General features: G+C 34.1%; 2 protein-coding genes across 2 annotated transcripts; both read right to left on the bottom strand.

Moving 5' to 3' along the window:
- Positions 1–683: 683 nt before the first annotated feature.
- Positions 684–3,007, bottom strand: LOC110895493 (serpin-ZX). Its single transcript, XM_022142821.2, has 2 exons — positions 2,554–3,007; positions 684–1,629 (listed from the first exon to the last, which is right to left on the bottom strand). The coding sequence occupies exons 1-2, from the start codon at positions 2,950–2,952 to the stop codon at positions 838–840; spliced, it is 1,191 nt and encodes a 396-aa protein (XP_021998513.1). The 5' UTR covers positions 2,953–3,007; the 3' UTR covers positions 684–837.
- Positions 3,008–10,469: 7,462 nt separating this feature from the next.
- On the bottom strand, positions 10,470–12,090 carry LOC110905381 (serpin-ZX). The gene is made up of 2 exons (XM_022151175.1): positions 11,648–12,090; positions 10,470–11,375 (listed from the first exon to the last, which is right to left on the bottom strand). Exons 1-2 carry the CDS (start codon positions 12,077–12,079, stop codon positions 10,587–10,589), a joined length of 1,221 nt encoding a protein of 406 aa, XP_022006867.1. The 5' UTR covers positions 12,080–12,090; the 3' UTR covers positions 10,470–10,586.
- Between the last annotated feature and the right edge of the window lie 1,829 nt (positions 12,091–13,919).

The raw sequence follows: 13,919 nt of genomic DNA, 5'->3' as shown, positions 1-13,919 counted from the left end.
TATGTTTTACGATAACCATGTAGAGGTTTTTTTTTACTAAGATAAAAAGTATGTTAATAACAAAACGATGTTGACGTAGATGCCCTTATTTTGAAGAAGTTTTGAGGTGTTATATGATCGTATGAATCTTCTGTATAACACTGAGTACATAGTTTATTTTATTAAAAGAGATCTCATATCGGTGGTTTAACAAAAAATGAAGTCTTGGTTCTCTTATAAAAAAGTTGCAAGTTAACTCCAACATGGTTAGTTTTAGTTAAAAAAAATTTTATTAATAACCGAAATTAACTGAAACTGAACCATAACCGACTTCATAACCAATTTCCCATTTGCTTTTGATATTTTTGGTTTTCTGGCGCCAGAGGCTGTGGAACTACTTAGTCGAGTTCAAAGGGTCATGCATAGTAATGTTATGACCCCGAGATCTATGGACGTAGTTTTTAAAAGGCTTAGTTTTGCTATTCAAAAAGGGGTAGCGGCGCAGCGTGTTGCCCGTTTACCAACTATCTCAATGTAAATTCATAATACTTTAATAAAAATCAGAATAAAAAAACATCTACAAAATAATTATTTATGACTGCTCCTTGAGTTTGGGTTCAGTTGGATGGATCTATCAAGTAACGTAGCAGCAATGATGTATAGATGAGATTTAACCACATCCACCATTTCCGTCGCAACGAGCAGCAACAATCACTATTTTGAATTAAATATATGGCTTAAGATGCAATAGTCTTTTAGTACAAAAATCAATAGCAAACACAAAAAGAAATGGCTTAAGAGTCCAACAAAAAAAACAAAAGACAATCTATTCATGATAATAAAGATTTCAACAACCGTTTAAATCAAAACACTTGGGTCAATTACCTGTCCCATAAACAAGACAACCCCTGTCACATCTTCTCTTATAACAAACAAAAACGGGTGATCCGCCACAAAATCCACCGTCCTGGGTTTCTCTTCATTGAACGCAAAACCGCACACCTCCTCGTATGTAACAGCCGCTGCTTCTGTACCTTCTTCATTCACCTCCATAAAAGATTTATGGTGAATGCTCGAAACATGAAGCCTTTCACCAGCATGCGAATCGGCCATTTCAGTCAAACCATCTTCGCCCGTGAAAGGCAATACAAGCCCTAATTCCTTCAACATATCACAAGCTTTAAACCTGAATTCGATCTTAAATTTTGGTAGCAAAAGCCGCCCAACTTTTACTTTTTGACCTCGAATGTGACTATCTAAAAAGTCAGATGTGGAACCAATTTTCTGTACTAAATATTGAAGGCCGTCTTTTGCATCTGGGAGGAAAAAGTACATCGTGAACTGACGTCTTTCTTCACCTTGTAAATAGGGAAGACCTAGTACTTTGAAATCATCATATTCACACACAAATTTGAATTCATTGTTGGTCATGAAGGGAACTTGAACTTTGTTTCCACCAAGGAGGTGAAAATCGGATTCTTTTGTCGTTTCTGGGTTAAACGGGTCCCTCCATGTTCCCTTGAAGTAGATGGCATTTGCAAAGATGAGCCTGGTGAAACTGCTTACTCCATTAACAGGAAGAAGTTCTTTGATAAGGCCATTTGTTTGCTTTTCAGCCCACAAATTCACTTCATCGACTACCTCCGCAGCCTTCGATAATCAATAAATAATATTTCAGCCATATCAAAACCAAAGATTAATTATATCACACTAATTATAGGAATCATCCATAGAATATTTAATTAGTGAGCAATATTTGAAACCACACTATCATGATTAGGGGTGAGCATGTTGCGGTTCGGTTTGGTTATTGCCTAAAACCAAAACCAAAACCAAAACCATATCCGCACACTTCGGTTATCAAAAAATCAAAATTGTTCGGTTTCGGTTAATGTTGTTTCGGTTATTGGCGGTTAATGCGGTTTCGGTTCCGTTATTGGTCGGATTTTTCATTGTTTCTAAAGTTGGGCTTTAAATATGTGAGTCATACAAATTTAATTCGCAAAAAAAAATATATATACACAATTAAAGCTCGTCAACTATATTTCACTACCACATTGTTTCTAAAGTTGGGCTTCAATGTAGACACGTGTTATGTGGAAGCATACATACGAACACAAAGTGGCTAGAGTTTTAAATTCAGTGAGGTTGGGCCATGGTTAAAAGACTTAAACACTTCACAAAAAAAAAAAAAACATATGGATTGGGTCATGGTTCAACATTTAAGCACTAACTTAAAAACCTATGCTTCTATGGATTCGGACATGTTTAAAACATTCGGTTCGGTTCAGTTATTTTCGGTTACTAAAATAAGAATAACCATAACTGAACCGCAACATACGGTTATCATAAATATAAATAACTGAACCTTCGGCTATTTCGGTTCAGATTTTTCAGTTATTTCGGTTAGGATTCGGTTAAATCGGTTTTATGCTCACCCCTAATCATGATCAATCATTGACGCAAACCTAGAAACTTACCTACTAAAACTTGCACAAACTATACTGTATCGGATAATAAACTATCTGCGTTCTGATAGAAGAACCAAAAAAGAAAAAAAAAAGTTAGACTGACCTTCGTTTGGAAATCGACTTGTTTGCAAAGGGCTTTATAAACGTCGTCGACAACTTGCTTGAAAGAAGGTTTGAAAGAAAGGGTTTTGTCAATCCAAACCCCGTTTGCAAAAGACAACCGAGGTCCATCACTGGAGCAACTGTCCCCAAAGATAGAGGACACATACTGTGAATAAAGAGAGTTGAGGTTATGGGTAGTATTTGTTTTGAGGAAAGCAAGGAGTTGGTCACGTGTTGGACCTGTGGTACCCTGGGCTAGTAAACTGAGGACGGCATGAATCGAAACTGGAGAGAAAACAACGTTGGAGTCGTGCTTTTTGGAGAGAAGGTGGGCAGCGAGTGTGGTTGAGACGTGGGTTTGATCCCTAATTGATTGTTGAAAATCCGTAGAGTCAGCCATTGTAGATGCCAATTCGGAGAGGAAGGCTCGTCCAGTCGTCCCTACAGGTATGTATATATGGACGTATATGAAGATATATATTATGGTGGAAGATATGTATACTATCCATTCAAATATTTTTTTAGTATTATTCAAATTCAAAAACATCGTTTCCTTATTCTTTTCATCCCTACTCAATCGAATAAAAATTGTGTTCATTTATCTTAATCACTCTATCAAACAATTATTATTCAAAATTTTGTTTCTTTTTAGAGTTAGTTACACAGATATACCATATGGTTTATAGCTAGTTTCATATATGGGTACTAACTTTTTTTTAACAGATTTACATTTTATAGTTTTAATTTTGTAACACCTTTGGGTATTAACACAAAAATGAGTTAAATTTATCAATATAATGACTAAAATACCCTTTTTTTATTTTTTTAAATTTTATTAGTGTAACACTTTTTGATACTAACACCTAATTTTATTTAAGTATAAATCAATTTCACAAAGAATTTTGAATTAAAATTATTTTTGTCTATGACAATTTTAAAATGTTTTGACTAGCTATATGTTTCGAAACGGTGATTATTAAATAAACCCTACAAGCATTGATTACGTGGTGGCCGGCATAGGTTGGAAGTAGTTCGACGGCGTAGGTTGGAAGTGGTTCGACGGGGATGATGGTTGTTAATGGACGGAGAGGAGCTGGTGGTTATGAGCAGCAATTCTGGGTATCGGAGATAGAAAGTGGCCGTCAGAGGTGAGGATGACGATGATGTGTTGCAGGTTTCTAACCGGTGAACGGAGGTGTAGCGGTAGTGTTAGTTTAGCGAAATGGTGATTGACGGAGGTCTTCGTGGCTGTGAAGGTGAACGAGGATGATGATGATTCATGTTGAATGGTGATGAGAGTACGTTGGTGAAACGAAAGGTGCACAGTGATCGGAGTAGAGCTTATCCCGAAAACCGAAAACAGACTTAGCTTGTAAACTCAGAATTCGGAAACTCGAACCCGAAAACTCAACGTACTGAGGTTAACTGAGGTTAACGATGGTGGAGGTGTGTGATGTATGATGATCAACTGATGATGGACAACGATGGTAAAGTGTTGTGAACGAGACGGTGGTTGTCGTGGAGCTCTGTGTGACAGTGGAGGATGGTAGATTAAATGCAGAAGCTGATGATGATGATGGAGAACGGAGGATTAACGAAAATGGTGGACGATGTGATGTCAATGAACGGGAGATGATGTGATGTCGAGGTTGAAACGGTGGTCGTTATAATGGCGGAGATGATCAAGGTGATGGAGAGTGTCAGTGAAGACGGAGAAGATGGTGGATAGTGAAGGTGGTGGTTCAACTCGAAAACTCTGTGTAGCAGTGAGAACAATTTTAAAATTGTTATATACAAAAATAATTTTAATTCAAAAATTTTTTTGTAAAATTGATTTAAACTTAAATAAAATTAGGTGTTACATTGATAAAATTTAAAAAATGGAAGGGTATTTTAGTCATTATATTATATTGATAAAATTAACTAATTTTGGTTTGAGTAACCAAAGGTGTTACAAAATTAAAACCTTAAAACCTGAATGTGTTAAAAAAAGTTAGTATCCAAAGGCAAAACTAGCTATAAACCACATGGTCCATTTGTGTAATTAACTCTTGTTTTTGTTATGTTTTTAATTTTTATCTCATACTTTTTTAAACGATTTAAAGATACTTTTTTTATCAAAATTTTGTTTCTTTTTATTATGACTTTACTTTTATAATTGTGTTTCTTGATACCCAACCTATTATAAATTATAAACTATAAATAAGCAACATTTATGTGCATATGGAAGTTGTACCATTGGTTTTGGGAGGTTTTCAAAAAAAATTGGATTTTTCCTTTCTAACCCTAAAGTTTCAATCTTGGTCAATTTGAGTCCAAAGTTTCATTCTTTGGTTATTTAAACCCTTTGATAAGTTTGATTTTTTCACTTATAATTCAAAAGTTTATATCTTTTGCAATTTAACCCCTTTAAGTTTTTTTTTACTTTTAACCCAAAGCTTTACATCATTTGTAATTTAACCCCAACACTTTTTAATTTTCAACTTTAGTCCCTTATACTTTTCATCTTTCGCAAGTTTTCCGTTTAACGTATCGTTCTAAATTTCCGAGTTTTAACGCCGCAACGTGCGTGTGGGGTTCAACGTTTTTTCATCTGTCTTTTCCCCTTTGACAGGCCTGTTGCAGCGCGTCTATTTTCCCCCGTTTGATAGGTCTGTGGCAACGCGTGAGTCAGAGATCAACTTGGTTATTCTTTTCTATTGTTTTACACACAGGTTCACGGTTATATAAGAAACATTTTACTTTCATCTAATATGATATATAACTAATGAATCCCCGCCGCAATGCGGCGGGTAATAATTCTAGTATATATAAATAAGCAAACTTTTTGTGTATAACTACTTGTAACATGTGCTTTAAGAGTTTTTTAATTTTAACCTAAAGGTTTTTACCTTTTGTAATTTTAACCCTACATAATTTGTTTTTTTTAACTTTAAACCAAACTTTTCATAACTTTTAACCCAAAGGTTTTTACCTTTTATAATTTTAACACTACATAATTTGTTTTTTTAACTTTAACCCAAAACTTTTCATTATTTGCAATTTAACTTCACAACTTTTGTCACTTTTACTTTTTCATCTTTGGCAAATTTTCGGTTTATTTATAGTTCTTAATTTTTCGAGTTAATACGACGCAACGTACAAGTGTGGTTCAACTTTTTTATGTTTTGTTTCAAATTTTGTAAGTTAATACGACGCAACGTACATGTGTGGTTCAACATTTTTACCTCTATTTTTTCATGTTTGACAGGTTCGTCACAACACGCAGAGCCTAGGTCGAGTCAGTGTTGGTGGTCGATAACCGTTGTGTGACATTAGTTCTATTTGACACCGTTTTACGCCCCGCCGCAACGCGGCGTGTGCTTTGGGGGTTTTCCAAAGAAAAAACCGTTATGCATATGGTTGTCGTAATCTTGGCTTTGGAGGTTTCCAAAAAAAAATTGATTTTTTTTACTTTTCAACCAAAAGTATTTCATAAATTACTTTTAACCCAAAACTATTTGTCTTTTTACTTTTAACCCAATTTTTTTTATCTTTTGCAATCTTTCCTCACAACTTTTTTTACTTTCAACTTTGTTCCTTTACAGTTTTCATTTTCCGCAAATTTTTCGCTTTTTGCTTGGTTCTAAATTTTGTGACTTAACGCATCGCAGCATGCGTCTTTGGTTTAACTTTTTTCCGTTTCATTCTAAATTTTGCGAGTTAACATGACGCAACGTGCGGGTGTGGGTGAACGTTTTTACATCGTCTATTTTTCCCCGTTTGACAGGTTTAACATAACCTGCGGGTCCTAAATTGACTTAGTCATAACTAAAGAATCCCCGCCGCATTGCGACGGGTCTCAATTCTAGTTAAATAAATTTACCATACTTTTTAAAATACTTATCAAAGTTCGGGTTCTTGTGCAACACTCAGTCTATTTTTTACTTTTTTAATAAGGCTTTTTTCAATTTATTTAAAAAAAAAATGCTTTCTTAGTGCAATGCCAAACCCTCGTATTTTTTTGAAATTTTAAAAAACAAATTACCATGCTACTCTTGTTGAAAATAGAAGGGCTGAAAATAGGAGCCATTGATGGACTTGGAAGAAAAAGAAGAAATTATCAAGATGAAATGGTGAAAGGGGTGATTCTAATCTATTTATTAATAGCCCTACTCATTCTAAATTATCAACTTTTTAGTATTTTTTAAATTGTGTTTATTCTTCTTAATCCCCTACGCAATGAACACAAAGCAAATATTGTCTTAAATTTGGTTTCTTTAAATTAAGTTTTATAAAATACTTAACTTAACTTACCAAATCATAGAATAATTTTAACTTGTAAATATAATAATAAATAATATATTGCAAAAACAGAAAATAATAGTTTAAACCTATGAATTTAATCTAATCTAAATATTATTTTGCAAAATCCAAATAAAAATGATAAAAAATAATTTTATGTTACGAATATATAGAAAAAAAACTAGAAATAATAGTTTAAACATATGAATTTAATCCAAACATAGATGATTTGTTAGCGTGATTCCTATTTACCATTCATGCGAATGAAAAAATATTTTTTGTTTACTTGTTTTTAAATTATTTACATATTTATGTTTTATCCAGGATAAATATCATAAAAAACATTTAAAAGGAAATATTTCACATTAATAGTAATCCAAGTTTTTTTTATTATCCACAGTTTATTTTTATTAAAATATAAAACACACATGAAATAACAAACCTATAAAAATGGCTAATTCTTATGTAGGCGATGACCGTTAGAATGAAATAACTCATTTATATGACATTGTAAATGGTATGATATATATTACCTTAGATATGTATGCTATTAACGTGTTTTGGAACTTTTTTGTTTCTAACGCTCTAACCATTTTTATTATCTTGCAGTTTGTACTACCAACAATGCTTATAGAGACGACAATATACTACCGACAATGCTTATAGAGTCCACAATATTACAAATAAAATAGTCAATGTTGTATGTAAGGAGATATTTAGAGATTCATGAATTTTTTATATGTTTTGTGAATTCTAATATATTGTATAGATTTCTCACTTATTTACACTAATATGTTATCTTATTTAGTTATAGCTTTTAACTTTATATAAATATTATTTGTTATACCCGTGTGTCATATGGGAAACTAAACTAGTATAATAATAAATAATATATTCTATATAATAACAAAACATGAGATGTCTTAGGAATAGTATACAAATTGGTCAGATTTAAAGTGCTATTTACACTATTATCATCAGACTTTATTAGTTGAAAAAAATAGAGTTGAGGGAGTTGATAATAGAGAGTCAATAAGAAGGGTTGTCATTCAGTGGCAACAACAAAATTCTTTTTCTATACATTGGCCACCACAAGTCATGCTCTAGGAAGGTTAAGAACTTTTATGTTTCTGAATATGAGTTTTTAAAGGATTTTAATGATTTTAATGATTCTAAAGGATTTAATGATTCTTTTCTTTTTAATGTTAAACTTAAATTTAACTTAACAACAATTAGTAATTTATGTAATTGCTTTAGATTATGACGAACTAAACGTCCGCCGCAAAGCGTGAGAATTTCTACTAGTTATATATTACATTTTGATAACCACCAACCAAATGTTATACCCTCATGCTACTTTTTTAGATTAGATATACTTACATACCCGGTCCCATAATATTAAATTTACAATTATGACAATAATTGAAGTCATACATTTACCTCAGTGCTAATTCTCAATATTGTTATCCCCCTCTTCTTTGATTTCGATTAGACCACATGCTATCGTTTAACACCCCTGCCACCCGGCATGGAGGAGCGGGGAGCATCGGCGGAAGGGGTGAGAAAGGGGAGGCAAGAGAGAGTTCATGACATGCGGGAGGGTTTGTGTGGTGGGTTTCATGGCCAATGGTCATGACAGTGTTCAAAGTAAAATTAATTAATTAATTAATTCTCAATTCAAAATTTATATATAACCTCTATACCATTTATTATTTTTTTCAAACCAAACACCCACTTCCAACTCTCTTTTATCTCCATCACTTTGTACATTTTATAAAACTCCACATATTTTTATAAAATCAAATTTACTTGGGGCAACATAGACACGAACAACCCATGCTAAAGCATACCGAATACTCCCAACACATTAAACTCTCAACCCAATAACTACCTACTCTCGGCCGAGTGCAGATCCTGAGTTTGAGTCACCACAAACCATAGCATTGAAATTTTATTACCAATACTAACTAAACACCCAAGGTTCACAAACCGCCATACCCGAAACTCAACCCGACATGGTACAATCAAAACAACCAGGTTAATCGCAAGTAAAACAAAAAGAAAGCATAGAAAGAAGGCAGACTATGCCCCACCCGTTGAAGGAATAGCGGAGTAGTGGACATCTGTGGAGGAGAACACTTTGGCTCGGGCTTAAGTGGACATCTAGGAGGATCCGACGACCGGTATTATTTAGAATTTCATATTTGTATTATGTTTTTTAATATGTTATGTTTTTTAATATATTACATTTTTATTTATTATTTTTTAATATGTTACATTTTTTATATATTATATTCTTAATATATTATTTATGTTTCTGCCTTTCACAATATCATAGAACACGATCCTTATCGCAATTCAGATCAAATTTCCGGAAAATGAAGGGAAATACATAGAAAAGTTTCTGCCTTTAATGCCATCTTTAACAACCTCATCAACCAATGCGGCGGTCAACCGAGCGTGGTGCAAATGATTTGATTTGCATATTAAGGCGCACAAAACCTACAAACAAGATAAAGGCTGCATGTTTAAACAAGGATCAACCGTGACAAATTTTAAGGAAAAGCACAAAGTGGCATCTTGTCCCGTCTGTGAACATGCGGGAGCCACAACCCAAATGGCCGAAGAGCGTATCGTCCATTGACGTAGGTTTGGATGCACGTTCCCATTTTAATTTAAATGATTTGGACGTTGAGTTTGATATTTTGGATGATCCGGTTTATGTAGCTCGCCCTATGGGGAGAGATCGTGCTACGTCATACATAACAAAAGATATAGTATTTTAATTTAAACGGTATACTATGGGAACGGTGTACCCGGGTATTTCAAAATAATTAACGTTAAAAAAAATATAAAACTAGTATAATTTTTTAATTGAAACGGTATAGTATGGAAACACAGTAATATATTTGAACCATACCCGAGTAATTTAATAAAATTAACGGTATAAAAATCTTAAACGATGTAATATTCGAACCACACCGAGACTTGGTAGAATAATTTAATTTAAACGGAATAGTATTGAAACGGTATAATATATTCGAACCGTACCCGAATACTTCAAAATATTTAACCGTATAATATTTAATGTTATAGTATTCGAACTGCACCCATACTTGGTATAGTATTTTAATTTAAACGATATAATATTCAAACGGTATAATATATTCGAACCCTACACGAGTATTTAAAAATAATACGGTATGATATTTAAACGTTTATAGTATTCGAACCGCACTAGACGTGGTATAATAATTTAATTTAAACGATAACAATATAATATATTCGAACCGTATATACGTTTTTCAAAAAAAAAAATAACGGTACATAATATTAACTGTATAACATTAACGATTTATATTTTAAGCGATTTAGCATTGGAACCGGGTGAGAATTTACAACACAAATACACCAAAATATCCAAACAAAATTTTGATGGTTATATATGTTGTGTATAGAGCTATACGCAACGTATATAAACCCAAGTTGTCTGTGCCTGTGATTGCTGAGCCAGGCGCTGAATTTCATGCAACCTATACGCTGCGTATAGCTCTATACGCAGCGTATATAAACCTTAAGTGTGCATTAAGTGTGCAAATAGACAGCCTTGGTGTCCCAATAGTTTTAGCCTTATTTTATAAGTGTGTTTGAGGAGTGCAAAAACCAGATGATACAAAAGTCAATAGCAAACACAAATAGAAATGGCTTATTAAGAACACAACCCCTGTCACATCTTCATGATAATATGTTTTAACCAACACTCGGGTTAATTACCTGTCCCACAAACAACACAACCCCTGTCACATCTTCTCTTATCACAAATAAAAACGGATGATCCGCTACGAAATCCACCCTCCTGGGCTCCTCTTCATCCGACGCACAACCATAACACTGCTCATATGTAACGGCCGCTGCTTCTGTACCTTCTTCATTCACCTCCATAAAAGATTTTTGGTGAATGCTCGAAACATGAAGCCTTTCACCAGCAGACGAATCAGCCATTTCAGTCAAACCATCTTCACCCGTGAATGGCAATACGAGCCCTAATTCCATCAACATATCACAAACTTTAAACCTGAATTCGATCTTAAATTTTGGTAGCAAAAAGCGTCCGACTTCTACTTGTTGACCTCGAATGTGACTATCTAAAAAGTCAGATGTGGAACCAATTTTCTGTACTAAAGATTGAAGGCCGTCTTTTGCATTGGGTAGGAAAAAGTACATTGTGAACTCACGTCTTTCTTGACCTCGTAAATAGGGAAGACCTAGTACTTTGAAATCATCATATTCACACACAAATTTGAATTCGTTGTCGGTCATGAAGGGAACTTGAACTTTGTTTCCACCGAGGAGGTGAAAATCGGATTCTATTGTCGCTTCTCGGTCAAAGGGGTCCCTCCATGTTCCCTTGAAGTAGAGGGCATTTGCAAAGATGAGTCTTGTGAGACTGCTTACTTCATCAGCATGAAGGAGTTCTTTGATAAGGCCATTTGTTTGCCTTTCAGCCCACAAATTCACTTCATCGACTACCTCAGCAGCCTTCGATAATCAAAAACAAAGATTAATTATATCACACTAATTATAGGAATCATCCATAGAACATTATATAGTGAGCAATCTTTGAAACGACACTATCATGATCATTCATTGAGGTAAACCAAGAAAACATCATCTAAAACTTACCCACTAAAAGTTGCACAAAACTTGGACTTGGTTAATATATACCATAAACAAAATATACTGTATCGGATAATTAACTATCTACGTTCTGATAGAAAAACGAAAAAAGAAAAAAAAAAGTTAGGACTGACCTTCGTTTGGAAATCAACTTGTTTGCAAACGGCTTTATAAACGTCGTCGACAACTTGCTTGAAAGAAGGCTTCAGAGAAAGGGTTTTGTCAACCCAAACCCCGTTTGCAATAGACAACCGAGGTCCATCACTGGAGCTACTGTCCCCAAAGATAGAGGACAACCGAGGTCCATCAGTGGAGCTACTGTCCCCAAAGATAGAGGACACATACTGTGAATAAAGAGAGTTGAGGTTATGGGTAGTATTTGTTTTGAGGAAAGCGAGGAGTTGGTCGCGTGTTCGACCTGTGGTACCCTGGGCTAGTAAACTGAGGACGGCATGAATCGAAACTGGAGAGAAAACAACGTTAGAGTCGTGCTTTTTGGAGAGAAGGTGGGCTGCGAGTGTCGTTGAGACGTGGGTTTGATCCCTGATTGATTGTTTAAAGTCCATAGCTTCAGCCATTGTAGATGCCAATTTGGAGAGGAAGGCTTGTCCCTACAGGTATGTATATATGGACGTATATGAAGATATATACACAGATCCATATATTATTGTGGAAGATATGTAAACTACCCATTCAAATATTTTTTAATATTATTCAAATTCAAAAACATCGTTTCGTTTTTCTTATCATCCCTACTCAATCGAATATAATTATTTAAAAATTGGTTTCATTTATCTTAATCACTCTATCAACCAAATATTATTCAAAATTTTGTTTCTTTTTATTATGTTTTTACTTTTTAGGAGGGAGGATCTCCGGATTCTGATACCATGAAAGTAGGCAATAATCTCCAGATTTGTTATTCTCGTCTCAACTAATTATATAAGATTAGAATCATTGACTATTATTTATTTCAGAGTAAACTGCAATTTTACCTCCTAAGGTTAGGGGGCATTGGCATGTCTACCCCCTAAGAAAGTAATTGCATTCTTACCCCCCACTGTTTGGGGTTATGTCGCAACCTTACCCCTCGGAGTCAATTTTGCTTAACAGTCAACATAACAAGGGTTGAGTCAAAGGGTAAATAGGTAATTTTGCCAAATCATTATTATTATTATTATTATTATTATTATTATTATTATTATTATTATTATTATTATTATTATTATTATTATTATTATTATTATTATTATTATTATTAGAGTAAACTGCAATTTTACCCCCTGAGGTTAGGGGTCATTGGCATGTCTACCCCCTAAGGAAATAATTGCAATTTTACCCCCCCCCCCCACTGTTCAACCTTATGTCGCACAATTACCCCCCGGCGTCAAAGTCAATAACAGATCTGTTAACTCTAAGTTGAAATTACTATATTACCCTTCCATTTTACCCCCCAACATTCCTGTTAAGTCGCACAATTACTCCCCACTGGTAAATTACTAATTTTCCTTTCTTATTACCCCCTGTACTCTGTGTTAATACACAACATTACCCCCTGCAACTTCCAAAACCCTTCCCGCCAAAATCAAAAACCTGATCTATGATTATATAATCAAAAATCTGTGATTTTTGAACACGTAATGTGATTTTAATCATATAAACACCTAATTCTGAATCAATTCACTGTGATTTTGTTTTATTTCTTAAATCATCTAACCTAATTATGATTTCTGAAATCAAGCATAGCATACCTGTTCAAAATCAAGCATACCTGTCCAAATCAAGCATATCTGATCATGTATGTTGCACTAACAATGTGTTCAGGTATGCTGCACTAACACATTCATGTATGCTGCACTAACAACCATTTCCTGCTGCACTTCACTAACAATCTGATCATGTATGTTGTACTAACACATTCAAGTATGCTGCACTAACAACCATTTCCTGCTGCACATTCACTAACAATCTGATCATGTATGCTGCACTAACAACCATTTCCTGCTGCACATTCACTAACAATCTGATCATGTATGCTGTACTAACACATTCAGGTATGTTGCACTAACAACCATTTCCTGCTGCACTAGAATCTGTTATCACATTCACTGATTAAGCACACTCACTACTGCACATTTTGAGTTGAAAGATCATGTAACTGTCATAACTAGGCACATTTTGATCATGTAAAGATCATGTACTGTCATAACTGTGAATTTTGTTATCAAAACATCAAACATCAACTATGATCAATAACTGCACATGTATCAAAACATCAAACATCACAACTATGATCCTAACCTGTCATAACTAGGCACATTTTGATCCTAACCTGTATGATCAACTTATCAATAACCTGTATGATCAAGTTATCAACACATCAAACATCACAAATATACCATCATA

Source organism: Helianthus annuus, chromosome 2 (assembly GCF_002127325.2).
Source record: "Helianthus annuus cultivar XRQ/B chromosome 2, HanXRQr2.0-SUNRISE, whole genome shotgun sequence".
Taxonomy (NCBI): Eukaryota; Viridiplantae; Streptophyta; class Magnoliopsida; order Asterales; family Asteraceae; genus Helianthus; species Helianthus annuus.
Note: the sequence above shows the minus strand (reverse complement) of the source record. Positions and strands in the feature narration are given on the sequence as shown.